The 26,209-nt window shown below is 42.5% G+C and overlaps 1 protein-coding gene across 1 annotated transcript; it reads left to right on the plus strand.

The window, feature by feature from the left end:
• The first annotated feature begins 11 nt into the window (after window positions 1–11).
• Window positions 12–26,209, plus strand: Ctr9 (CTR9 component of Paf1/RNA polymerase II complex). Its single transcript, XM_034505494.2, has 25 exons — window positions 12–251; window positions 1,284–1,382; window positions 5,285–5,524; window positions 5,944–6,061; window positions 6,890–6,979; window positions 10,111–10,259; window positions 12,300–12,407; window positions 13,831–13,938; window positions 14,042–14,278; window positions 14,454–14,543; window positions 14,652–14,780; window positions 14,877–15,060; window positions 16,303–16,391; window positions 17,018–17,203; window positions 17,280–17,367; window positions 17,529–17,677; window positions 19,788–19,904; window positions 20,017–20,162; window positions 20,923–20,994; window positions 21,407–21,542; window positions 21,656–21,802; window positions 22,496–22,653; window positions 23,775–23,871; window positions 24,191–24,303; window positions 25,192–26,209. The coding sequence occupies exons 1-25, from the start codon at window positions 207–209 to the stop codon at window positions 25,616–25,618; spliced, it is 3,522 nt and encodes a 1,173-aa protein (XP_034361385.1). The 5' UTR covers window positions 12–206; the 3' UTR covers window positions 25,619–26,209.

Genomic DNA, 26,209 nt, shown 5'->3' on the forward strand with positions numbered 1-26,209 from the left:
GTAGTGCTTCCGGGACAGGGGGCGGGGCCTCCGGAAGTGGCCGGTCGCGGTCTGAAGCTCGTTGTTTCAGCGTCCGACAGGAAAGGAGAAGGTTGTTCTCAAGCAGCTCCGCTGGGTGTGAGGTTTAGTAACCTCTGCAAGGCTGGAAGCCGGGACTACGGGCTGCGGAGCGGCGGGGTGAGAAGCGCCTGCCTTCAGAGCTCACCATGTCGCGGGGCTCCATCGAGATTCCCCTCCGGGATACTGACGAGGTGGGTGCCGAGTGTGGAGCGGGGGAGGGCTATGAACTTGGACGATCCCAGCGCCGACTTTGCTCCGCTTGGGTTTTTAAGGGGAGAGCCGCAGTCGAGCTCCTCGGCCCAGGCACCACTCAGCTGGTCACCTTTCTAGCTGCAAGACTTCGGGAAAGTTCGCCTGCTGCCTGCTCCTTGTTGACTGTCGGCTGTCTTCCGGGGCGCAGGGGTGTGAGCGCCGAGTAAACCTCACGGATTACAGAGGGGGCTCGATGTCCCCGGGGCTACCTGCTGCTCCAACTTGCGATATTTTTTCCTTATCTTCCTCGGGATCTGAGAAATGGCTCTTAATGCCTTGGAAGAAAAGTCTGTCAAGGCACACTGTTAACATAGCTCTCTCGGAGAGATAAGGGGCCGGAGATTTAGCCGCTCCTGTGTGCTGGTGGCCACGACCCACTTTCATCCATGGGTGGCGTGCGGTTTGTCTGAATAAAGCTCCAGCTTTGCTTCAGTCTGACTGGATTTTTCACACTTTTATTTTTGAGCGAGGTAGAATTTATTTGTAAAATATGGTGGTCTTGGGTATATTCCAGAATATTTTTCTTCTAATTTTTTGTGCCCATATTTTAGGCATGTATGTGACACACGATACTCCCTCCGTGATTTAAGTGTACATTGGTATTCAACTTTGCCTGGCCTCTGGGATCGTGTTTCTCAAGATCTCAGACCTATGGCATCAGTGTTTCATTGGTTTGTAGGTTGGTTATTCAAGGTTTCATTTTGATTTTGAGTAAGCAAGTCATTGAGAATTTTATAGTTTTAGCGATGTGAAGGAGACTGACAGGATGTCTGCTTTTCTATGCTTTGACCAAACTAGACTACAACCTATTTGCCATATGTTTCCTAAATAGGAGTATGTATTAGTTCACCCCATTGAAAATGAGTACATACCCTTTGTGTGTGAGCATTGATGAGTATTCAAAACACCACAGAAGAGAGAAATCGTGAATTTAAAAAGGAAACAAAACGTTTATTCTGTGTTTTATTCAGGTCATTGAACTTGACTTCGATCAGTTACCGGAGGGAGATGAAGTTATCAGTATTCTGAAGCAGGAACACACACAACTGCACATATGGATTGCTTTGGCGGTCAGTATTCCTATAGCAAATTTTTCTGTTGACTGGAAAAACATGTGATTTTGGTTTTCAAGTACAGTAATAGCCAACATGATTAAATAAGTTGTGCATGATTAAATCATCTGTATGAAAATTAGTTGTGCCAGACATGGTAGCAGCAGAGGCAGGTCGATCTCTGAGTTTGAGGTCAGCCTGGTCTACTTCCAGGACAGTGAGGGCTATGCACACACGCATGAACGATGGTAAGATTATCATTTATGGAACAATAAGGGCAGTTTCCTAACTACAGCTCTACTGCCAAATTAATGTCTATTCATAAAGGTACAAGATCCACTTAAGGCAAATAATTCTCTATTTTGAGGTTTTAACTACTTAGTGGTAATTCAATGAAACTTAGCTTATGTATAGATGGACAGAATAAACATTATTTTCCATATCGATTCTTCTAAAACATCCCGGAAGGTGATCAGGCTCCAAGCTAATGCATAAAGAGGCCCTTATGCTGTGAAATTTATCTTGGCATCACATTTTTGTCATATTTGTTCCTGCCTCCATAATATGAATGCTACTAGAAATTCTCAGCAAATCCAGTCTGGGAGCCTATAACTTTAGACTCTATTCCCTGGCATCATGTTTCCTTTTTATGAGAACTAGTAAGATAAACTAACTCAGTATTCCTAAGCTGGTATGCCACAGGTGGCATTCATATAAAGATACATAAGAAGTCCCTAATATCACTTTGATGGTCAGAAAAGTAGGTTTGGTATTGGCACATTTTCTGCTCCAAGTATACTATGGATTGAATCTAGGTCCTTGAAAATGCTAGGCAAACATTCAGATACTAAGCTGTATCCCCAGGCTTGTTTTTACCTTTTATTATGAGGCAGAGTCTCACTAAGTTCCCCAGGCTGGCCTTGACCTTTGGTCTTCCTGCTCAGCCTTCTAGGTATTCATTTTAAAAAATATATAATAGTTAGTGCACATTGTACCTATTAATGGCTTCTCTGAGGCATTCACAATGCATATATTGTGTGTTGGTCATATCCCCCCAACCCCTCTCAGCCCCACACCCTGCTGAAATCCATCTACTTAGAGCATTTTTTTCTTTTTCTTTTCTCAATTCCAGCTCACATTAAAAAAAAAAAAAAAAAAAAAAAAAAAAAAAAAAAAAAAAAAAAAAAACTATACCATGCTTAGAGTTTTGTATATGTCCTCTAGTTCCACCCATTTTCCTGAAACTGACATGGTTCATTCTTTATGGCTAGGAAAACTCTCTTACATGTATAGTATATTTACTGTTCACCTATTGATGACCACCTGCATTAATCCCATAGCCTGGCTATTGTGAACAGTCACATGAAATGTGGATGCGCAGGTAGTGTTTATGTGCTGACTTTTACTTTGATATAAGACTGGGAGTGGTATAGGAGGGTCATATGGTCATCCTACTTTTAGACTATGGAGAACTTCCCTACTGATTTCTCTCATCCTTGCCAACATTTGCTATTGTTGTTATTATTGGTAATAGCCATTTATACTAGGACAAGGTAGAATCTCAATTTTTTTAAATTTTGGGGGTTTTTTTGGAGTTTTTTGTTTTGTTTTTAAAGATGTATACATATTTTATGTGTATGTGTGCTTTACCTGTGTATATTCTTATATACTACATGTATGCCTGATACTTTCAAAAGCCAAAGAGACCCCCTGGAGTTGGAGGTATAGACAGTTGTTAGATGCCATTCAGGTGCTGGGAACCAAACCCCCATCCTTGCTGCTCTTAACTGCTGAGCCATCTTTCCATCCTCTGATTTATTTATTGCTGTTGTTTGGGGTGATGTTGTTGTTTGAAACAGAATTTCATGTAGCCCAGGCTATCCTCAAACCAGCTATTTGTCTGAGACTGACCTTGAACTCTTGAGCTTTTCGCCTTCACCTCCCAAGTGCTGGGAGGTCTCTGCCTCTGTGCCCAGTGCACAGTGTACTTTTCATGCACACTTGCCTACTGACTAAAGATACTGGACATTTACATTGACTTAGTAGTTCGTACTTAACCTTTGGGAAGCATCTGTCATGACATTGGCCTGTTTGTTGATTGGCTTATTTGTTTTTGTGTTTGTTTGTTGGATGGTTGGTTTTTAGTGCTTCATATATTCTAAAGATGGATTCTCTGTTAGGTGAATAGCTAGCAAAGATTTTTCTCTGTTCTGTAAGCCATCTCCTTCACTCTGTTGACTCCTTTGCTCTGCAGACACTCAGTTTATTGTAGTTCTGTGTGTCTGTTTGTGCTTCTGTTTTCTGAAATGTCTATTCTAAGAGAGTCTTCCCAGCTGGGTGCAGTGGCATACTTCTAAAAGCCAGCATTTCAGAGTCTGAGGCAGGAGGATTGCAAGTTTGAAGCTAGTCTAGGTTCCATATTGAAACTGTTTCCAAAAAATAAACCCCGAAACAAAAAAAACCCAACAACAAAAAAATGTCTTCCATTCACATGTGAATATACAAAAAAGTATTTCTTCTAACAGACTTTGCCGTTTTGGCTAGAACACTCAACTTTTCCTATTCCCCAGAGATCAAGCCATTGATCCTGTTATTAATGGGTAGAATTGTTACTAATGGTAGAATAAACTGATAAAGCTTTGTAGATTGGGTTACTGTTGGGGAAACTGTAGTCTTAGGTTTAAAGAAGACTTTGTTCAAGTCCCAACGTGATTGCTGTTTGTCCTTAAACAATACTCTTAATTTCTGAGGCTGTTTCCTCAAAACTATGAAGATGTTAGTACTCACTTTATTGGATAGTTGTAAGGATCAGAGGAAATGTGTGTAGCTCCTGCCATGGTATGTGACCTATAGACACTAGTTAATATAGAGTAGATATTCCTTTTATATTATCTATGAAACATATGCCTAGAGAAGTTAATAATCTGTCCAAAAGTCACTGATAATTTTTGGTAGAGGCAAAACCAGAGCCCAAGTGAGTTTTTTGGAGACAGGGTCTCTTGTAGCATGCTAGGATTCTGTTTATTCTTTACTGTGGGGTTAGTATATATGCTATATGTGCATATCTGTTTGTATGTTACCCTTGTGTGTACATGTGGAGGCCAGAGGACAACATTAATTATCCATATTTTTTTTTTCTTGGAGACAGGGTCTAAACATGTAGCCCTGTCTGGCCTAGAACTTATTATGTAGACCAGGCTGGCCTCAAACTCAGATTCATCTGTCTCCACATTATTTTTCGAGACAATAAACATAGAGCTCCCCATTTCAGTTAGAGTGGCTGGCCAATAAGCTCCCAGGTTCTCTAGTGCACTTGCGCTCTCTCTTTCCCTCCCTCCTACCCCTCTTTGTCTCTGTCTTTCTCTCTGTCTCTCGTTTCCTCAGTACTGGGGTTAAACTATTGCTAGATGAGACACATATCTTTTGGATTCCAATTTTAATAGCTGTATTCAAGTTTAATTGACTTTGATAAACTGCTCCTGTATGAATTGTACCACTTGGTATTAAGTCTAGGTGTCCCTGTGGAGCTGCCACCACAGTCACTTGAGGTCAGTGAATGTATCCAGTGCCTCAAAGTTCCTTCCATGTTCTTTCTCAGCCCTTCTGTTTCCAGCCAGCACTGATCTGCACTACTTGCATTTTTGCTGTTAAGCATTTTCTAGTCTTACAGAAGTAAAATCACATGGTATGTATTCTTTTGGTAGACAGGCTTCTTTTAGCATAATTAATTTGAGATTAATTTATTTTGTAGTTGCTGTTGATAGTTCACATCTTTGCATCACAGAAATATAACTGTTTTATTAAGTCACTTAATTTGGCTACCCCGTTTTTACTGTTACAAATAAAAGTTCTATAAACATTTGTGTTGTTTTATGTGTGGACACATGTTTAGTGATTTTAATTTCATCCTTTACTTAAAGCTGGAGTACTACAAGCAAGGAAAAACAGAAGAATTTGTGAAACTGCTGGAGGCAGCACGGATAGATGGCAATTTGGACTATCGAGATCATGAGAAAGACCAGATGACTTGCTTGGATACATTGGCAGCCTACTATGTACAACAGGCTCGAAAAGAAAAGAACAAAGACAATAAGAAGGACCTTATTACACAAGCAACTTTGTTGTATACAATGGCTGATAAAATTATTATGTATGATCAGGTAAATCAAATTTGTTGCAATTTATGAGAGCACAGAATACCACATGAAAGCAAAATATGTGTATAGCAGATTTTTTGTGAAAGAGTTTTACTAAAACAATTGATACAGTCAAAAAAGAAGAATTTATTGAAATTAGAATTGATTAGTTCTTAAACTGTTATAGTTGGGCAAATTTGGTGTATATATACATGTTGAATCCATATTCCCAGTATCTGGGGTTAATTTCAAGCAGGTTTTAAGGATTGTGACCTCTTGTTGTTGTCTTAGCCACAGATTTGCATTCAGGGTAAGCTTCTCATTTGTGCTTAGAGATTCTTACTAGTAGCCAGCTACTCTGGTCACTTACAGAGGAATGCTGAGCCTCCACCGTCTCTGCTTGGTAAATTGTCTCTAGTCTTAGTAAAGTCTGTACTTTACAGAACCATTTGTTGGGAAGAGCCTGCTTCTGCCTGCTTGAAGGTGACAAAATGGATCAAGCTGACGCACAGTTTCATTTTGTACTTAACCAGTCTCCAAACAATATTCCAGCCCTTCTTGGTGAGTGAGCCTCAGCAGGGACCTTAGGTGCTAGTTGATCAGCATTGACCAGGAACTTCTATATGAGAGAGGAAGAGAGAAGGAGAGAAAGAGAGAGAGAGAGAATGAGTGTATGTGTTTTGTGTGTGTGTGGCGTATAAGTATATATTATAATATATATAAATATAATAAGCTACTATGTGTATATATGTCTATATAGAGAGTGAGAGTCCTGGTTAGTTTTTTATCAATTTGACCCAAGGTAGAGTGAAGTGGGAAAAGGAACCTCTATCAGATTACCTGTAGGTAAGTCTGTAGAGCATTTTCTTGATTGATAATTTTTAGAGGAGGGCCTCATGCCCCTAGAACAGTGATTCCCCTGGGGAGACAGTTTTGGGTGGTATAAAAGAAGCAGGCTGAGCAAGTCAGAAGGAGTAAGCCAGGAAGCAGCATTCCTCCGGTGGCCTCTGCTTCAGTTTCTGCCTCCAGGTTTCTGCTTGAGTTCCTGCCCTGACTTGCCTTCATGACAGCCTAAACTATAAGCTAAAATATGCCCTTTCCTCCCCAAGTTGTTATGGTCCTGGTGTTTATCACAGCAATCAAAAGCAAAATAGAATAGGTTATTGTTTGCTTCCAAAGAATCACTCTTCATAGAATAACTATAAGGTAGTTATTTATATTATTATTTTACATAAAGATTTTAGGACTAAAATATTGCATTACCTATGGAAAACACATTTTTAATATGATAATTCTCTATTTTCAAGTATTTCTTACTGAGATATAAATTAGGGTAAAACATAATGAATTTGTATTCTTTAATCAACTATGTTGTTTCTTTAACCACAGGGAAAGCTTGTATTTCATTCAACAAGAAGGATTACAGAGGAGCTCTTGCCTACTATAAAAAAGCACTGCGCACTAACCCAGGATGTCCAGGTGGGGGCATTTTAATTCTAAGCTGTTTATGATCCAACTTAAAATGTTGAAAATTGTTATAAGAAGATACTTTAGGAGTAATGAAATGACAGGATCAAAGTTGTTTTGTTCTGGGGTTGGGGAAATGGTTCAGTGGATAAAGTGCTTGCTGCCCCAGAGTGAGGCCTGGAATTTGGATCCCCTGCTCTTACTGAAAAGTCAGGCAAGTATGGTAGCCATCTGTAATCCCAGCACTCAGAAGGCAGAGATGGGATGCTGGCACAAGCCAGCTAGCTACACTCACCAGAATTAGTAAGCTCTGGTTTGTTGAGAGACTCTGCATAGATAAATTAGGTGAAGAAGGATGGAGGAAGACACCCAATATCAGCCTTGGGCCGCCCCCCCCATCTTTTTTTTTTTTTTTTTTTTTTGGTGTTTATTTGATTTAAAACCTGAATGGCAGATTATATTATATTTTGACCTGTGCTGCTTTTCTTCCCAAATATTTTTTATTTAGCATATTTTTGTTGTGTATCAACTATGTGCCAGGCACCGTTCTGTGCAGAGAATGCAGCCATGAACCAAAAGATAAAAGTTTCTTCCTGCTCATGTAATTCCCCTTCCAGTGAACTAAATAAGACAGAGACTGCGAAAGGTTGAGAACTTGAAACAAAATAGGGCTATAAAAAGCATTGAGAGTTCCTTACAAAGGGAGGCCAGGGAAATTTACCAGGGATATAAAGTGCTAGAATAGCCAAGGGTCATGCAGACATATGGGAGAGTGTTACCCTGGAAAAAGCACAGCAGGTATAAAGGTCCTCAGAAAATAATAGCTTAGCAGATTTGCAAAATACCATGGAGGCCAGTGTATCCAGAACAGAAATGGATGGAAAGTAGTAAGAAATGAGATCAAAGATACTGCCCAGTGCTTTTCATATTGAGCGTCTGAGTTTATATTCCATACTTGAAGCTTTTGACAGAAATGGGAACCCTTGGAGGGCTCTGGGCAGAAGAATGTGTGATCTGACTTGTGCTTAAGAGTACTGTTGAGGGGCTGGAGAGATGGCTCAGTGGTTAAGAGCATTGACTGCTCTTCCAGAGGTCCTGAGTTCAATTCCCAGCACCCACGTGCAGGTTACAACCATCTGCAATAGAGTCTGATGCTCTCTTCCAGTGTGTCTGAAGAGAGCAATGGTGAATACATAAAATAAATAAATAAATTTAAAAAAAAAAATACTCTTGAAGGGCTGGAAAGAGGGCTCAGTGGTTAGGATCACTTGCTGCTCTTCCAGAGAACTAAATTCTCTACACCCAAATGATAGCTTAAAACTGTCTGTAACTCCAGTTCTGGGGGACCTGACTCCCTCACACAGATTACATGCAGATAAAACACCAGTGCACATAAAATTTTAAGAAAAGAGTACCACTGAGCTAGAGTCTACAGTGGGAGGTGAGTGAGTAGGTAAGGGCCGAGGCAGCATGAAATATCTATAAACAAAATCTCTATAAACAAAAGAATATCCATAATAATGACAATTTTCTTATAGCAGCCTCTGCAATAAACCACTACCACTGGCTCCATTTCTATTTAAAAATTAGTATGTATATGTGTGTGTACACACACGAATGTGAATGCATACACTCTAGTGCATGCGTGAGTAACCCTACTATTTAAATAGAAAATAAGCCCCTCATCAATACCTTCAGTCTATGTTTGAGCACACAGCGGGTGTCATTCATTTCTGAGCTATGCTCATATAATCTACCTCATTTCAAGGTCATAACAGAACACAAACATGTCCTCCCTAACGCTACGTTCCAGTGGTCATGGGATCCTTTCTCATCTATTTGAAGACACCATGACAGTACTGTCTCTCATTTTTCCTGCATTATATTTCCTTCCCTGGACCATTCTCAGCCATATTCAAACATTCTACCATCTTACAGAAAAGTCTCTTGATTCCATTTCCTTTCTGGCTGCCAGCCCACTGCTGTTCTTCCAGATAACAGACTCCTTGACTGATAAAACACGAGCTGCCTGTAATTTCTTTCTTCTGTTTCCTCTCAAATCCACTCTAGTGAGGTGTTATGCCTACCACTCCAGTAAAACTATCTAACCATGGTCACTAGGGATTTGCATTCTGCTCAATTCTGCCCATTTCACTGGCCTAACCAGACAATGAGAGAGTCTATAACCCTTGCAAAATGTTTCACATTTGGCTTCAAGGACATTGCTTTGAGGTCCACCACTCCCCAACCCCCAGCCCCTGCACTCCTTATCTCTGGCTACTCCTTAGGCTGCTTTTCCAAATTTTCTATTTCCCTAACATTTATACTTTAGAGCAGCTGTTCTCAACCTGTGGGTTCTGACCCCTTTGGGGGTCAGACAACACTTTCATAGGGGTCACTGAAGACCATTAGAAAACACAGATACTTATATTACAGTTCATAATAGTAGCAAAATTAGTTATGAAGTAGCAATAAAAATAACGTTATGGTTGGGGTCACCACAACATGAGGAACTATATTAAAGGGTGGCAGCATTAGGAAGGCTGAGGACCACTGCTCTAGAGTGTCCCAGGGCACTTTCCTGTCCATACTTACTTCCCTCCTGTCTTCATGCACTCCTGGCTTCTGTACCATCAATACACTGGTTTTCAAGTTAATCTGTTCATCACAGACTTCTTTCATGAACTCCAAGATAAGTCTTCCCTCTAGTACTTCAGGTATTCAATCTTTTCATGTCTAACCAAGTTTCTCTTGGACTGTTTTCCAAATGCAGTAAAATGTAGCTCCACTCTTAAGATTTGTTCTGCTTTTGATTCTTGCGCTTTTTGCTTCACGTATCACATTGGCTCTCCTTACAAAATACGAGACCCCGTGACCACATGTACCACACCCACTGTTATCTCCTCAGTTGTGAACTTTAATCGTCTGTGACCTGCATACTTCCAAGAACCTTCTTCCCGGTTCATGTGAGAGAGGTGCCCATAAGAGGGAAGAAGGATTAGAATGATATGGTCTAACTACTAATGAAATCAAGTTGTGGTAGGCCAGCAGGTCTTAAAAGAGTCCAGACACAGGAAATTGAACTCTTAAAGTGTCCTAGATTGACAGACAGGACAAGTCACTTGATTTTATTTATTTTTTAGCTGAAGTTCGTTTAGGAATGGGCCATTGCTTTGTCAAACTTAACAAACTGGAAAAAGCTCGACTAGCATTCAGCAGAGCCCTGGAACTCAACTCTAAGTGTGTGGGAGCACTGGTTGGACTGGCTGTTCTAGAACTCAACAATAAAGAGGTATGTGAAGAAAGATGACCTTTAGCTTCAGGTTTATCAAGCCTGCTGTCCCTTGTCTAGGGCTTTTAGAACAAGTTGTGCTTTAGAGATCTAGATTCTGGGTTGTAGATAGGAAATATGGTGCCTGGGCTGCAGGCACCATGCTGAATGCAAACATTTCTTTGGTATAGCCATATGAAGACAGCCTCACAGCTTAGGTTGTCCCTGCCATCTGCCTTAAGACCAGCACACATACCACACACACCCCTCAAAAATGGCTTTAGAACTTTCTGAAGTTTAGAATCTCAGATATGAGATTGTAGGCCCATAGATCTGTCTAACATGTATCTGACAAAGTAACAAATCCACACTCCACTGACTTAAACATTAACAGTTATAGTTCACTAAACAAAGTGTCTCAGATCTTACACTTAACACCACAATGTTATCAGTCAGTGATTTTCAGTAACTATGTTGACCCTTCCTTAATGTGTGACTTTCCCCTATATCTGTCACCTTAACAGTCATTAGGTAGTTGCTGCTCGTTCCATTAGTCTTACAGAAAGGAAGCAAGAGGCTTTCCCTCAGAAGTTCCAGCTAGTATGGAAAGGCTGTTCATGTCCTGCTTCTATATTTAATTGTCCAAAAGGTTGCCAGGGTTTCTCTGTGTCAACATTGTTGACACAGTTGAGCCTTGAGTTGTCTTTGAGTAACTGTCCTCTTGACTGAATGTTTACCAGCTTCTCTGGCCATTACCATCTCTATAGTAGTAATGACAAAATCTGACATCGTCCCCAGTGAGAATTTCTTCCTTAGGCCAATCTCTGGAGGAGGAGAATAGATTATCTTGACTAGTTACTCAATTATGATTTGTCACCTGGAATTGAAAAGAGGAAGAGAACTTGCAGGAATCAAACTGTCTCGCAGACTACAAAAACTGTTGTGAGGCCAGGCATGGTGAGACGTGGTTGTCTCCTACACTCAGAAAACAAATGTAGACAGATCTGTGAGTCTGAGGCCAAGTTTGTCTACATAGAGGGCTCCAGGCCAGCGTACATGTTAAGACCATGTGTTACAAAGAAAGAACACAAAGAAGGAAGGAAGCTGTGTTTCTTTAGCAAGGTAAAATGGTTGCCACACCAAGAAGGCAGCTGAGGCAGGACTAATAAGTGGACAACCTCAAGCAAGAACTGAATAAGATAAGGAAAGTGGCACACCCACAGCCCATACACACACTGTCTTAGTTATGGTTTTACTGCTGTGAACAGACACCATGGCCAAGGCAACTCTTATAAGGATAACATTTAATTGGGGCTCCTTACAGGTTCAGAGGTTCAGTCTATCATCAAGGTAGGAATATGGCAGCATCCAGGCAGGCATGGTACATCTGGAGCTGAGAGTTCTACATCCTCATCTGAAGACTGCTAGTAGAATACTTACTTCCAGGCAGCTAGGATGAGGGTCTTAAAGCCCACACCCACAGTGACACACCTATTCCAACAAGGCCACACCTCCAAATAGTGCCACTCCCTGGGCTAAGCATATTTAAACCGTGACACACACAAAATCAAATACTGATATTAAAATGGGGATTTTATTACAAATTAATTTTTAAAAATCCTAAGGTGGTTCATCAGTTAAGAGCGTTTGCCACTCTTGCAGAGGACCTGAGTTCGGCACCCACATTGTATCTCACAGCTGTCTCTAACTGCAGCTCCAGAAAATCTCATGCTTTCTTCTGGTCTCCAGTCACTGTTCACACATGCTATACATGTATACAGGCAAAATGCTCATACATATCAGTAAAAATAAATGTCTTAGAAATGTTTTCTAGAGTCAGCATAAGTTATTAAGACTGGTACCAAATATACTTTTGTTATGAAAACCATATTGTAACAATTTGACATTTCCTTATTTGGAACTTTATATCGTTTATGAAGAATAGCAACCTGTTTTATGGTGTTGAACTATAAATATAGGACCTTATTTCTGGTCAGTGCTAATTAAGTGATGTCTTTCACTCCATTGTGTTACATTATTTTGTCTTGTTTTGTTTTTTAGGCTGATTCCATCAAAAATGGTGTGCAGCTTCTTTCCAGAGCCTATACTATTGATCCTAGCAACCCTATGGTACTGAACCATCTGGCAAACCACTTTTTCTTCAAAAAGGTAAAAATATTTTTATTTATTTATTTTGAAATCTGTTTTTCGTGAATATAGTCAGTACATGATTTTTGTTTAACTTGGGAAGAAATTTGAAAATGTCATTTGTTTTTGTTTTACTCCCAAATTAGAGCTTGTATTAGTTGCCTGAGAATGAGTACATTCATTCATTCATTCATTCACTAACTTGATATGCATTGGCACTGTGTGCAGCCTGGGATGGGAGATGAGTAAGACTGCTTGCTGTCTGCACTCAGGCAAAGGCCTTTGCGCACACAGAGAAATGAGCAGGTGATAAGTGGTGAGGAGGATGTCACCACAGTGCAGAAGCTGTTAAACCTGTGTTAAACTGTGTCACTAGGTAGTTGGGCTGGAGGAAGCCTCAGCCTTTGGAGCAGTCAGGACATAGCTTGCAGTAGACTACAACAGGTACTGTGTTCAGCCCAGTTAGGAAGCACTTGCTTCATATAATCTGACCGTAGGTGTACATGTATCAGAATCAATGGTGGTTTTGTTTATTTTCACACATTGATCTTGCCTGTTAATTCCACCATTTTGTTGTTGTTGTTTTGTTTTTTGTTTTTCAATACAGGGTTTCTCTGTGTAGTCCTGGAACTTATGCTGTAGACCAGGCTCAGAACTCAGAAATCTGCCTGCCTCTGCCTCTGCCTCCACAATGCTGGGATTAAAGGCGTGCGCCACCACTGCCCAGCTCCTTTACCTTTTTTTTTAAGAAGGTTTTATTTTTATTTTTTATGTTTATGAGTGTTTTGCCTGCATATGTGTATGTGCACCACATGGTGTCTAATAGCCCAGGAGATTAGAAGAGAGCATTGGATCCCCTGGAACTGGAGTTACAGAAGATTGTGAGCCCACCATGTAGGTGCTGGGGACCAAACCTGGGTCTTCTGCAGGATTGGCAGCTCTTGACTGCTGTGTCATTTATTGAATTCGTCTCATCTGATTTTTTGAGATGGCATCTCACTTGACTCTAGAGCTCGTTGATTCAGTTAAGCTGGGTGGTCTCTGAGCTCTCCCTTTCTCCGGCTCCCAGCACTACGCTCACAGACGCACGGCCACAGTTGCGTGAATGCTGGGGGTCTGCACACAAGTCCTCAGGATTACATAGCTCTTTCCAGCTGAACTATCTGTCTAGTCTGTGCTCATTTTCTTGATGAGTAAATTGAGGCAGAGTTACTAGCTTAAAGCTTGATGCCACATCATTCTTGATTGCTGCTTTACGTGTTACAGTTATGATTATCTTAGTGATTATTCATTAAGGTTATAACTGTTACAATGCTAAAGTTCAACTATTTAGGAAGAAGATGAAAAAATACCTTACAGCTAAATGAAATGTTACCAACTAAAGTGAATTACTATTCAAGCAACCTTCTGACATCACTCAACTCTTTTCTGGTATTAAATTCAGGATTACAGTAAAGTGCAGCACCTGGCTCTCCACGCATTCCACAACACAGAGGTGGAGGCTATGCAGGCGGAAAGCTGTTACCAGCTGGCTCGCTCCTTCCATGTTCAGGTGAGACCATTATCGCCTCCCTAAGTAGTCCTTTTACTTAGAGGGGTTCTGGCTTCTGACCACATTGACGTGTTGTTGGTCTTCTTTTATTCTCGTTTCTCAGGAAGATTATGACCAGGCCTTTCAGTACTACTATCAAGCCACACAGTTTGCGTCATCTTCCTTTGTCCTACCATTTTTTGGTTTGGGACAAATGTATATTTATCGAGGTGACAAAGAGAATGCATCTCAGTGCTTTGAGAAAGTTTTGAAAGCTTATCCGAACAATTATGAAACTATGAAAATCCTTGGCTCTCTCTATGCTGCTTCAGAAGATCAGGAGAAACGAGACATAGCCAAGGTGTGTTCTAAATCTTTGGTACCCTGAGACTCCAGCTGTGGCTCGTACAGCTGTGAGCAGTGTATGGTTAGCTGAGTGCCAAATCTTTGGCTTCTTAAGCAGGTTACGGTAGCCATGTTTGTTGTTGTCATTGTTTACTTTGACAACGTGATTTTAATGATCTCATTTATCCCAGGGCCATTTGAAGAAGGTCACAGAACAGTATCCTGATGACGTGGAAGCTTGGATTGAGTTGGCCCAGATCTTAGAACAGACTGACATACAGGTATTAATGTCTGCTTTCCATATCCTAAATGATGTATTTTGATAAGCTGGTGTAGTGGTTCTCTTTGATCTGTGAGTAAATCTTACTCTGTCCACTGTAAAAATGCAGGGTGCCCTTTCAGCCTATGGAACAGCTACACGCATCCTGCAGGAGAAAGTGCAGGCCGATGTCCCTCCTGAGATTTTGAATAATGTTGGGGCCCTCCATTTTAGACTTGGAAACCTAGGTGAAGCAAAGGTGAGGAGACAGAAACCTTCCTTTTTTCTATGCTTGACCAAGCTGCAGGCACTTGGCTCAGCTGTATCCAGTAACATTGCCTTTTCTTCCTCACAGAAATACTTCCTGGCCTCACTGGACCGCGCAAAGGCCGAGGCCGAGCATGATGAGCACTATTACAATGCCATCTCTGTTACCACATCCTACAATTTAGCCAGGCTCTACGAGGCCATGTGTGAATTTCATGAAGCAGAGAAACTGTACAAAAACATTTTACGAGAGCATCCTAACTACGTTGACTGTAAGAATTTTAGACGCGTGCGCGTGTGTGAGTGTGTGTGTGTGTGTGTGTGTGTGTGTGTGTGTGAGAGAGAGAGAGAGAGAGAGAGAGAGAGGGAGAGGGAGAGGGAGAGGGAGAGGGAGAGAGAGAGAGAGAGAGAGAGATCCTAAACTCCCATACTAACAGCAAAAATGTACTTAGGGAAGAAGGTCTTTGTTGAAGATGCAGCCTGGAGTGGTAGCACTCCTCTGTAATCCTAGTACTCAGAGACAGAATGGATCAGGAGTTCAAGGCTAGCCTCCCTACCTAGCAGGTTTGAGGTCACCCTGGCTGTGTGTGAGGCCCTGTCTCAGAAACTAAAATAAGGGGCTGAGGAGATGGCTCAGCAGTTAAGAGCATTGGCCGTTCTTCCAGAGGATCAGGTTCAACTCCCAGCACCACATAGCAGCTCACAGCTATCTGTAACTCCAGTTCCAAGGGACTGACTCACTCACACAGACATACGTACATGCAGGCAGAATACCAATACACATTTTTTAAAAAATAAATGGAATAAAACTACCACCACAGTTTTATTTACTTATGCTGAAAAATACAAGGATCAACAAAAGTTACTTGAGTTGTGTTCAGCAGCGGTAAGCCAGCCACTGAGCCTCTCCTGGAGAGCTTTACTAGTGGGTGGAGTCTGTAAGTGCTCTTCCTTGAAACAATAATTACTGAAATGGCCTACTTTGAGTTTTTACAACCAAGGCACTATAAATGATTGGCATTTTAAAATTAACCTATATGCTCTGTAGTAGTTCCTTGTCTTCCAGGGTTGCACTCTCTGTAGTTTCATTCACTACACTCAACTCTGCTCTCAAAATATTATGTGAAAAATTCTATACATAATTCCTAAATTTCAAATTGTGGACCATCCTGAGTGTGGTGATGAGATCTCATGCTCACCCACTCCACCCAGCCCAGGATGTGAGTTATCTCAGTACTGTTGGTGACTGAGCAGTCATTTCAGAGAGCAGCTTGACTGTAGGCTGTCAGTATTTGTGTGCAGTGATCCTTATTGTATTTTATAGTGATCCCAGCCATGTGTCTTTAATTCCAGCACTCCAGAGGCAAAAGCAGGGGGAATCTCTGAGTTCCAGGCCATCCTGGTCTACATAGTGAATTACAAGCCAACCAAAGCACAAACATATTATGTAAGACTTCAATGTTAGGACCCTTTAGATGTAAGGTTGTGAAGGTAAATTAAATGTGCATTTTCAGGCTATCTGCGCCTAGGAGCCATGGCTAGAGATAAAGGAAACTTCTATGAAGCTTCAGATTGGTTTAAGGAGGCCCTTCAGATCAATCAGGTTAGTGGTATCGACTTGGTTTCAGAAGTTTTCTCCTTTTACCTTTCAAAATCAGTCTGTCCATTTAATGACTGTGATATTTCCCTTAATCATGGCATCTCTGGGTTAGTGGCTTGTTTTATCTTTGTCTCACTTGTTAAAGACTTTAAAGAGTATAGTAGTTTGTATGACTAGTCATCTCATAATCAGAATCCTTTTTTTTAAATATATAAAACTATTTCCCTTCTATTTTTCTCTTCCATGTCTGCCTCCCGTCCCCTGTACTCAGCCCTGTAGCCTGCTGAGAACAGCTTCCAGAGTCAGTGTCTTAGCTTTTTTAGATCATCTGAGCTTCTGACTGTGGCTCACAGTAAGAAGACTGCACATTGAAAGACAGGTTTACAAGTTGTTAGTGACTCTTCCTGGTGGGCAGCACACTGTTGTTACTTCATTCCATTCTGTTGCACTTCATAAGCTGATTCAGACACCACATTGATCTTGCAGCTCACTCACAGGTCTCAACTCTCAGTCTAAAAACCACCATTGTGTTGTAGCTTCAAACCTCTTCAACTATTAGCCGTTTTGGGAAAGAAGACTGGTTTTATCAGATCCCAGATTGCAAAATTTACTTCTTTATATGTACATAGGATCATCCGGATGCCTGGTCTTTGATTGGTAACCTCCATCTGGCAAAGCAAGAATGGGGCCCAGGTCAGAAGAAGTTTGAGAGGATATTAAAACAGCCAGCCACACAGAGTGACACCTACTCTATGCTGGCCCTTGGCAATGTGTGGCTCCAGACTTTGCATCAGCCAACCCGAGACCGAGAAAAGGTAATCTCCTGTCTCCTTCAGCAAGGTTGGTGTCCGTATCCTTGTTGAATTTGTCAGTAATTCTTCTTTCCTATAGGAAAAGCGCCATCAAGACCGTGCCCTGGCCATCTACAAGCAAGTCCTCAGAAATGATGCCAAGAACCTGTATGCTGCTAATGGCATAGGTGATTAGAAGCCTCGGTTCCAATAACAATTAGTGAAGTTAATACTTTTGGGGGTGTTAGTAGATGTGGTTTTCCTGTTCAGTGCAGTGTTTAGTATTGTACTTTCAGTTGTTAGAACAGCAGTCAGGCCTTCCTCACTGTCAGTCTTTTTGTAACTTTAGGAGCTGTCTTGGCCCACAAAGGATACTTCCGTGAAGCTCGTGATGTATTCGCCCAAGTGAGAGAAGCAACAGCAGATATCAGTGATGTGTGGCTGAATCTAGCACACATCTACGTGGAGCAGAAGCAGTATATCAGCGCTGTTCAGATGGTAACATCTTTGCCTCTCCAGATATTTGCATGTCATGCAGAGTCATCGCTTCCTTAACCCTTCTGATCCCATCATGGACTTTCATGTAATCTCCTCTGATACTGTCTGTTCAGAAATTTATAACAATGTAATGACAAGGCCAGGTAGATATGAGTCCCAGTTCCATGAGTTCATGCCACAGGCAGAGAAGATCCTCTGACTTATTTCTCTATCTACAAAGTGGAGGTCTAGAATTTTGAGAGGATCCAGTATGAAAAGAAATAAGCACTAACCAATAGAACAAGTATCCACTAAAAGGAAGATTTGGTATTTATTCCTTCAGTTTCTGAAGTGAACCATGTTTCAGTAATGTTAAGTGATGAAGTTGTTCATGTCGAGTCTCTCTGTATTGCCCTGGCTGACCTTAAGTACCCGTGTTAAAGTGTCCTCCCACATCAGCCTCCCAAGTAGCTAGTATTATAGTCATGTGACAGCCCTTACTTTAAATGGTTTATCTTAAAATTTTATTTTCCTTATATGTGTATCTGAGTTGTATGAAAGCATGCCATGTGGATTAGGATGCCTCAGGTGGCCAAAGAAGGTTTTACTGTCCTGGAGCTGGACTTGAGGCTGTTGTGAATCACCTGTCCATGGGTGCCAGGGGCCACGCTTCAGTCCTTAAGAGCAGGAAGTACTCTTCATCACTGAGCTGTCTGTCCTGCCTCACTGTTTATCTTTTAAGACAAAAGAAACACAAAATGGGAACAAGGCTTATACCTGTAGATTTTGTTAGTTTCTCATGTTTGCTGAATGCTTCAGTGTAAGGAAAAGTTATACTCAATGTTTTCAGGACACTAAGATAACAAAGCCCTTGTTGTCTGTGGGTAGAGTATGGTCAGAAAAAAAGAGGCTTCTGAACAAAGACGGTAAGAGTAGTTAGTTAGTCCAAGCTTCGGGAATTAAACTGATCAGAGACTTGAAGAACTCAGATTGAGTGCACAACCCAGAGGTTGTGTTCTTAGAGATAAGCCATCCCAATCTACAGAATAGCAGCACTGCCTTCTAGAAATGCAAATTAGCCATTAGAGATAGTCCAGGAAATTACCTTGTCAGTTACCTATAACAGGAAGTGTATATGCTTATGGTCAAAAAATGTTGTTTATATAAAAATTAACTTTGGGGTCTAGGGAGATGACTGTGTAGAAGTGCTTGCTGCATAGTCATGAGAACTAAGTTAAGATTCCTAGTACCCATGAAAAATGTGTTCATTTTCTTAGTACTGTTAGGAATGGAGACAGAAGAATCACTGGGATAGCAGAACAGGCTAGGAGGGTAGAGGGGTGGCAAGCTCCAGGTGAGAAATTCTGTCCATGAGATAAGGCAGCAAAAGACAGATCAAGATACCTGACATCTTCTGGCCCTGTATCCACTCCTTCCTTCACACACATGAGATATACATCATAAACACTAGAGTAAAGTGGTGAAAAAAATTAACTCAGATGTCATTTGTTAGTCTGACCAACACATTAGCTGAAGTGTGAGACTTTTATGCTCATTGACACTAGTCTCGACATATCCCAGAGAAAGAAGTTAAGAGTGTGTCACCCATAGGGTCCAGGAGTGTGACTTGTCATGGTGGCCATGGTGAGTTGATTCTGGATAAGTATCCTAAGAATTAAGAGAAAGGGGTTTCCAGGCTGAGGTCCTGGCAGCCAGGCAAACTTAAATCTCTTTACCTTCCATTCAGCACTGGTCCAAATTCCGAGTGAAATAATATTTTGAGTCTAGTTTTTCTGTGATCAGATTTTCTATATATAAACTGACTAATGTCAGGAGTCAACTCCAGATTCTCTGAAATTAGTGAGAATGGAGTGTCTTTTCAGAACTTTAAAATTGCTTTGAGATCCTGACACAGCATGAGAATACCTCCCTGCTGTGTTCTGTCTGTCTGTCTGTTTTTGAAACAGTTTCTCTGTGTAACAGCTCTGGCTGTCCTGGAACTCACTCTGTAGAGCAGGTTGGCTAAAACTCACAGATTGGCTTGCCTCTGCCTCATGAGTGCTGGGACTAAGAGAATGCACTACCACTGTCAAGCTCTGCTGTGTTTCTGACTAGCATTTCCTTCTTACAGTATGAGAACTGCCTCAGAAAGTTCTATAAGCACCAAAACACTGAAGTTGTCCTCTACCTGGCCCGTGCCCTCTTCAAGTGTGGCAAGTTGCAGGAGTGCAAGCAAACTCTGCTGAAGGTAACAGGACTGTGTCCGCCCACCACTCCGAACAGCTGCCTGGCTTTACCTGTTAAAAGCCTTTGGTGGCATTCAATCATAGGCAGCTACATGCATTGCTTTCTGTTTACAGGCCAGACACGTGGCACCCAGTGATACAGTTCTGATGTTTAATGTGGCCTTGGTCTTGCAAAGATTAGCTACCTCTGTCCTGAAAGATGAAAAAAGTAATCTGAAGGAAGTCCTTAATGCTGTGAAAGAGCTGGAGCTTGCACACAGGTAAGAATTTTGAAGAAAAGGGAGCTTTACAATGGTTTGTTTCCTTCTGAGACAGTTTGTCTCAGTAGATTTAAAAAAAATTAAAAATTCCCTCAAAAAAAAAAAAAAAAAAAAAACCGTTAGGGGAAAGCAAACATTAGAGGTCTAGCACAGTTTAGGTTAAGGTCAAAGCACACAGTTGCCATGTGGTGGCGCCATACTGCAGGCAGAGTCCTGCCACACTGGCCTCTTGAAGCCTGATCCCTAGAGCTGGCTGGCTGGCTTAATCTCTCAGCCGTACAAGCCAGTGTTTTACACTTGTGAGCTGTTTTATCGCCACTTACTTGGTTTCGTGTTCTGTTCCAGTGTGTCTTTATGGGATGTTGATTTTCATCAAGCTAGGATTAAAGATCTTATCACTTGCTGCTTAACAGATTTATTCAGCTCAGTTCAAATGTGTTTAACCTTATAGGACTTAGCAGTTCAGTGTGTGGTAAAATGAAAGCTCCCATCTCTGATGATCAGCTGTGCTTATGTTCATCTCTGTTAATGTTTCTTGCTTCATCTGATGAAGTGTAAGTGCTCTCATGACTTTGGCCCCACCCACCATGCTGACACAGTTAGTATATTTAATGTTCACTACCTGTTTGTTATGGTTATTCTTTAGTTTAATACTGACAGTATTAACTGTATTTTGCCTTTCTTAATGAACTTGTTTATTAAGCGAGGCCTTAATGATGAGGATTGAGTGAAATATCTTTTATCTTCTCCTTCCATTCAGATACTTCAGTTACTTGAGTAAAGTTGGAGATAAAATGAGATTTGATTTGGCCCTTGCTGCTTCTGAAGCCAGGTAATACCCTGTTTACAGAAGGTGGCTTTGGGGGAGAAGACGGAGTGGATCAGGAGAGTGTCACCATAACAAAGTGGCTCCTGACCTTCTCAGGGCCACTTACTCCCTCTCCTTGGGGAGTCCCTCACCCACAACACCTTTTCAGACTTTCAGAAGACTGATGTCGTATACTGAGGTTGTGGGAAAGTTCTTTTCCTTTCTGTTGTCTTCTTGACTAGAACTCAGGATCCTCCTCTAGTGCGAGAAGTGCAGGCCTGAGCCTCCACTCCAGCTAAGAACCACTGCTCTGCTTTTCTCACAATATGTCAGTGAATCAAGACGGGAATTCCGAGTTGGAGAATTTAGTGCAGTGAGTTTAAGGAAAGCAGGTGCTCCTAACTGCAATGTTGTGTCTTTGCATCTGAAATATTAGGCAGTGCTCCGATTTGCTGAGCCAGGCCCAGTACCATGTGGCCCGGGCGCGCAAGCAGGATGAGGAAGAACGGGAGCTTCGGGCCAAGCAGGAGCAGGAGAAGGAGCTCTTAAGACAGAAGCTTCTCAAAGAACAGGTTCGTTTATACTAGAACTGAGGAGCGGAGTGTACATGCTGTGTGTTAGGATTGTTTTGTTCATTATAAGAACGTTTTGATCAATTCCCATATACCTCCTCCTCCCCCACTAGGAAGAGAAACGTCTCAGAGAAAAGGAAGAGCAAAAGAAACTTTTGGAACAGCGGGCCCAGTATGTGGAGAAGACCAAAAATATCCTCATGTTCACTGGCGAGACTGAAGCTACAAAGGAGAAGAAAAGAGGTGGAGGTGGAGGGCGGGTAAGATCTGGCCCGCTGTCTGCAGCAACCTCAGAGGCTGCCTCTGAGCTTTCTAAAACGAAGGGCTTACTTTAGTTGGCTCTGTACTTACTTCTTAGCCTTGACTTCCTTTACCAAGGGATAGTCTTTTAACACAGATTGCAGTGTCTGGTGTGGGCAGTGGTCCCTGCTTTTTTGGTGGGTGTGGTGCTGTGGGTGAACACGGGCTCAACACGTATGTGCTCTGCAGCTCTTGTACTGCTGGCCTCAGCAAGTCCCGAAGTCCCTGCTTCCATGGAAGCCTGACTTACAGGGTATAAAATGAGCATTCGGGAGAACTGTGCTTTGAATCTTGGTCTTCTCCCAAGCTGAGGGATCTGGTATGACGTTTTTATGTGATGCTGGGAAGCTGCAGAGAACCATACCTCCCAGTCAGCTCCATGGTCATGGGAGCAAACAACCACCACCTCTCTGTGTTCTCAGAGTTAAGGTGGGTTAAATGCATTTTTAAATTGAAGGTGTGCTTGCCCTGTGCTGACTTCTCAGGATGTCTCAGGACGAGTGTAGAAAGTTTAGGCCCAGCCACGCCCCTCTTTCATGTGACTTAGTAAAAGCTCTTCACTTGTCAGAGACCCACAAGAGCACTACCCAGCCTCCTGCACCCTAGCTGTGCTCTCCTTGGAAGTGGCTGATTGTGGTCTCCTTGGATTGTAGCGTTCCAAGAAAGGAGGCGAGTTTGATGAGTTTGTCAACGACGACACTGATGACGACCTCCCTATATCCAAAAAGAAGAAGAGAAGGAAGGGCAGTGGTAGTGAACAGGAAGGCGAAGAGGAGGAAGGTGGAGAGAGGAAGAAGAAGCGGAGGAGAAGGTAGTATCCTCATTACTGTTTAAGCCTCTACAAAGGCAAGCGACCTTTTGCTTTGTTTATAAACACTTCATCTTTCCAGACTGCCTCCCTGCTTTAGTTTGTTTCAGAATCTTGAGTGTTTAATTTGCTTGTATCTCTGTTATTCCCTGAACAGCTGACAGTCACTATTGTCTTCCTTCTTATCATTTTGCTTCTTGAAACAGGGTTTATGTATCCCATACTAGCCTTGAATTTACTCTGTATCCCAGGTTGGCCTTAAACTCACAGAGATCTTTGTCTCTGCCTCCAGAGCACTGGGATTACTGGTGTGCACTGCCACGCCCAGTTTTTGTTTCTTATAATGTATTTTGGACACAGATGTGAAGAGAGCAGCCTGGGTGGCAGCTGCATTGACTGTGTATGTGCAGTACTGGCCGTCACTGAGTCGTTCCTCTCTGGACTGTGAATGAATGGTTGTGAAAGTACCCTTTAACCACCTAGTGCCATCTGTCATAAGATCCAGGACACCCCACACTTTCCTGCCTAGGAGTCTTTTGGCTATTTTATCCAGACCTGTCTTTCCTATCCCTTCTTATCCTTGAGAAAGAACCTGTTGACCCACTCAGACCATCACTTGTGTAGCTGTGGTGAGGGTCTTGGTAGCAGCTGAGAACAAAGGGAAAGTTTTTTTGTTTTTTGGGTTTTTTTGTTTTGTTGTTTGTTTGTTTGTTTGTTTGTTTCGAGACAGGGTTCCTCTGTGTAGCCCTGGCTGTCCTGGAACTCACTCTGTAGACCAGGCTGGCCTCGAACTCAGAAATCTGCCTGCCTCTGCCTCCCAAGTGCTGGGATTAAAGGCGTGCGCCACCACCGCCTGGCAAAGGGAAAGTTTTAGAGATCCAAAACCTAGGTTCCTCACTCAGGCACTGCACTATGTGCAGGTGGCAGTGTAGACGAAGGAGAGAGCCACAGCTTAATGGCAGCTGTCATGCAGACATGGCCTGCAGGCTGCAGACCCTGTGCCCTTGAGTGCATAATATAGCTGAGTCAGCATCCATACAAAATGGTGCCACTGTGATGGCAGTGCAGCCTCAGGCCTGGCAGCTGTGAACCTCCTGACAACCTCATTGTGTTCACTATTCAAGACCTCCAAAGGGAGAAGAAGGATCTGATGATGAAGAAACAGAAAATGGCCCCAAACCAAAGAAGCGCCGTCCACCAAGAGCAGAGAAGAAGAAGGCTGTGAGTTCTAGAGCTATTGTCCTGCTGTGTGTGTGTGTGTGTGTGTGTGTGTGTGTGTGTGTGTGTCTGTGTGTCTGTGTGTGTGTGTGTGTGTGTGTGTGTGTGTGTCTGTGTGTGTGTGTGTGTCTCTGTCTGTCTGTCTGTCTGTCTGTCTGTCTGTCTGACAGAGTGCCCCAGTACACTCTTCTGCAGCTTCTTCTAGCACGAATGCTTGTTTTATTGGTGGCTGTTGACTCTGTTACTATAATAAAACCTAGTCTGATAAGATGCCAATAATATGAGAACCCCAACTAATGGGTCATGCTTGACATTCTTGTAGCCCAAGCCAGAACGCCTGCCTCCTTCAATGAAGGGAAAAATAAAATCCAAAGCCATTATATCATCAAGTGATGATTCTTCAGATGAGGATAAACTGAAAATTGCTGATGAAGGGTAAGTGGCCCACTGATTTTGAATGGATCTGCACAGCACATATCACTGTCATTGTGTCCCCTTGGTCACATCTCCATGTTCTCATGACTAAGTACTGCATGTGTGGTTCCTTCTTTCAGACCTAGATATGGGGAGCCTTTCTTTAGTATGTAGGGATGCTTTCCATTCTGAAGAGTAACGTGATTCACCTCCCCCACCTTCCCCGTCTGAGGCCTGTTGGAATGTATCATAGAAACCAAAATTGTTCACCACAAGTCTAAGGCAGCCTCTCAGTGGTTAAGGGTGTGGTTGTAACCTATTGAAGCAGGAGGCCAATACCCCCAGCTGCTGCCACCTCCCTTTCTCTGATACATGTCACTGACAGTGAAAGAGCCTGAGAAGAAAAGACAGTAAGCTGAAGGCCCCTTACTTAGCCCTGGCTTCCTGTCTGATAACCTCGTCCTTGTGAAGACCTGGTGCCTTCACAAACCTCAGAACAGCACTGAGGTCACTCTTCAGGTGTCTGTTGACATGGATATTTTAGGATAGAAAGTGTCCAGTCTTAGGACTTCTGAGTCTCAGCCACCATCAGAGGGCCCGCATCTTACCTTTGTGCCTAGGATTTGTTATAAGGTCAACTGAAGACTCCTCACTCTTTGCTCTTTTAAGTTTGAAATTGAAAAATGCCTGCTAAACGGAACTTAATATGGTGGGTATGAGTCACCCTTCTGTTCATGTGGAGACTGGCTGCTGGTCACCCTGGCTCCATCATTGTTGATCTCAGTTTACAATTAAGGGTCCACGTTTACAGAACAGCACACAAGACAAGTATCACAGGCACCACGCATGACCCAGAACAGAAAGTGTTGTTGGCTGTCCTGGTGTCTCACCCACACCTCTCTCCTCCAGACATCCCAGGAATAGCAACAGTGATTCTGACGATGACGAGAGGCCCAACAGACGCGCCTCATCCGAGAGCGATTCAGATGACAACCAGAACAAGTCTGGCAGCGAGGCAGGCAGCCCTCGGAGGCCGGGTAGACAGGAGTCGGATGAGGATTCCGACAGTGACCAGCCGTCCAGAAAGAGAAGGCGCTCCGGCTCTGAGCAGTCGGACAATGAGTCTGCACAGTCCGGGAGAAGCCCCTCCGGAGGTTCCGAGAATGAGAACGATTCTCGCCCTGTTTCTCCAAGTGCAGAGTCGGACCACGAATCAGAGCAGGGCTCTGACAATGAGGGTTCTGGCCAAGGCTCTGGAAATGAATCAGAACCAGAGGGCTCAAACAATGAAGCCTCAGACCGAGGCTCAGAACATGGATCAGATGATAGCGACTAGGTCTGTTTCATCAAAGACTCCATGAGGGTGGGAGGAGCTTTATAATATATAAAAGCTGTGATTAAAAAAAACATTTCAGATGGCTAGTCATTTGTGAAATTTTTCTTAAGGCAATTTTTTTTCTACTTGTATATTACTAACCTCCAAGAGACATTTCCTGTGCTGGAGAGTCCAGTGTCCGAAACTGGAACAGTGAGACTCCTGCACTATGGTGCAGCTCCACCTGCCATATGTGAAAACTGCAGTGATAACACAGATGCTAAAGCATTCCCACAAGGCTTGCCCAGGCTAGCCCCATTTCCTCTCCGGTAGGCAGCATGCTGCTATGTACGGTTTTTGTTGCAAACTTGTACCAAATGTTGCAGAAGCTGAGATATATGGCTTTGTTCCCTTTTGAGTTGAGATTGAAAGTTTTATTTCTAGAGGAAGAGATGTCCCTGTACTGAACTCTGAAAGGAAGGTGTTTACAGTGTGAGGTTGCAGCCAGGAGGCAGAGTGGCAAACACTGGGGAGGGTAAGCTGTAGAGAGTAATTTTCTGTTGTCAAAGTGGGAAGACCTCCCCAGCCACTTAATAAACCTTTTACCAACCA

The sequence above is a fragment of the Arvicanthis niloticus genome, chromosome 1, assembly GCF_011762505.2.
Source record: "Arvicanthis niloticus isolate mArvNil1 chromosome 1, mArvNil1.pat.X, whole genome shotgun sequence".
In the NCBI taxonomy this organism is placed as follows: Eukaryota; Metazoa; Chordata; class Mammalia; order Rodentia; family Muridae; genus Arvicanthis; species Arvicanthis niloticus.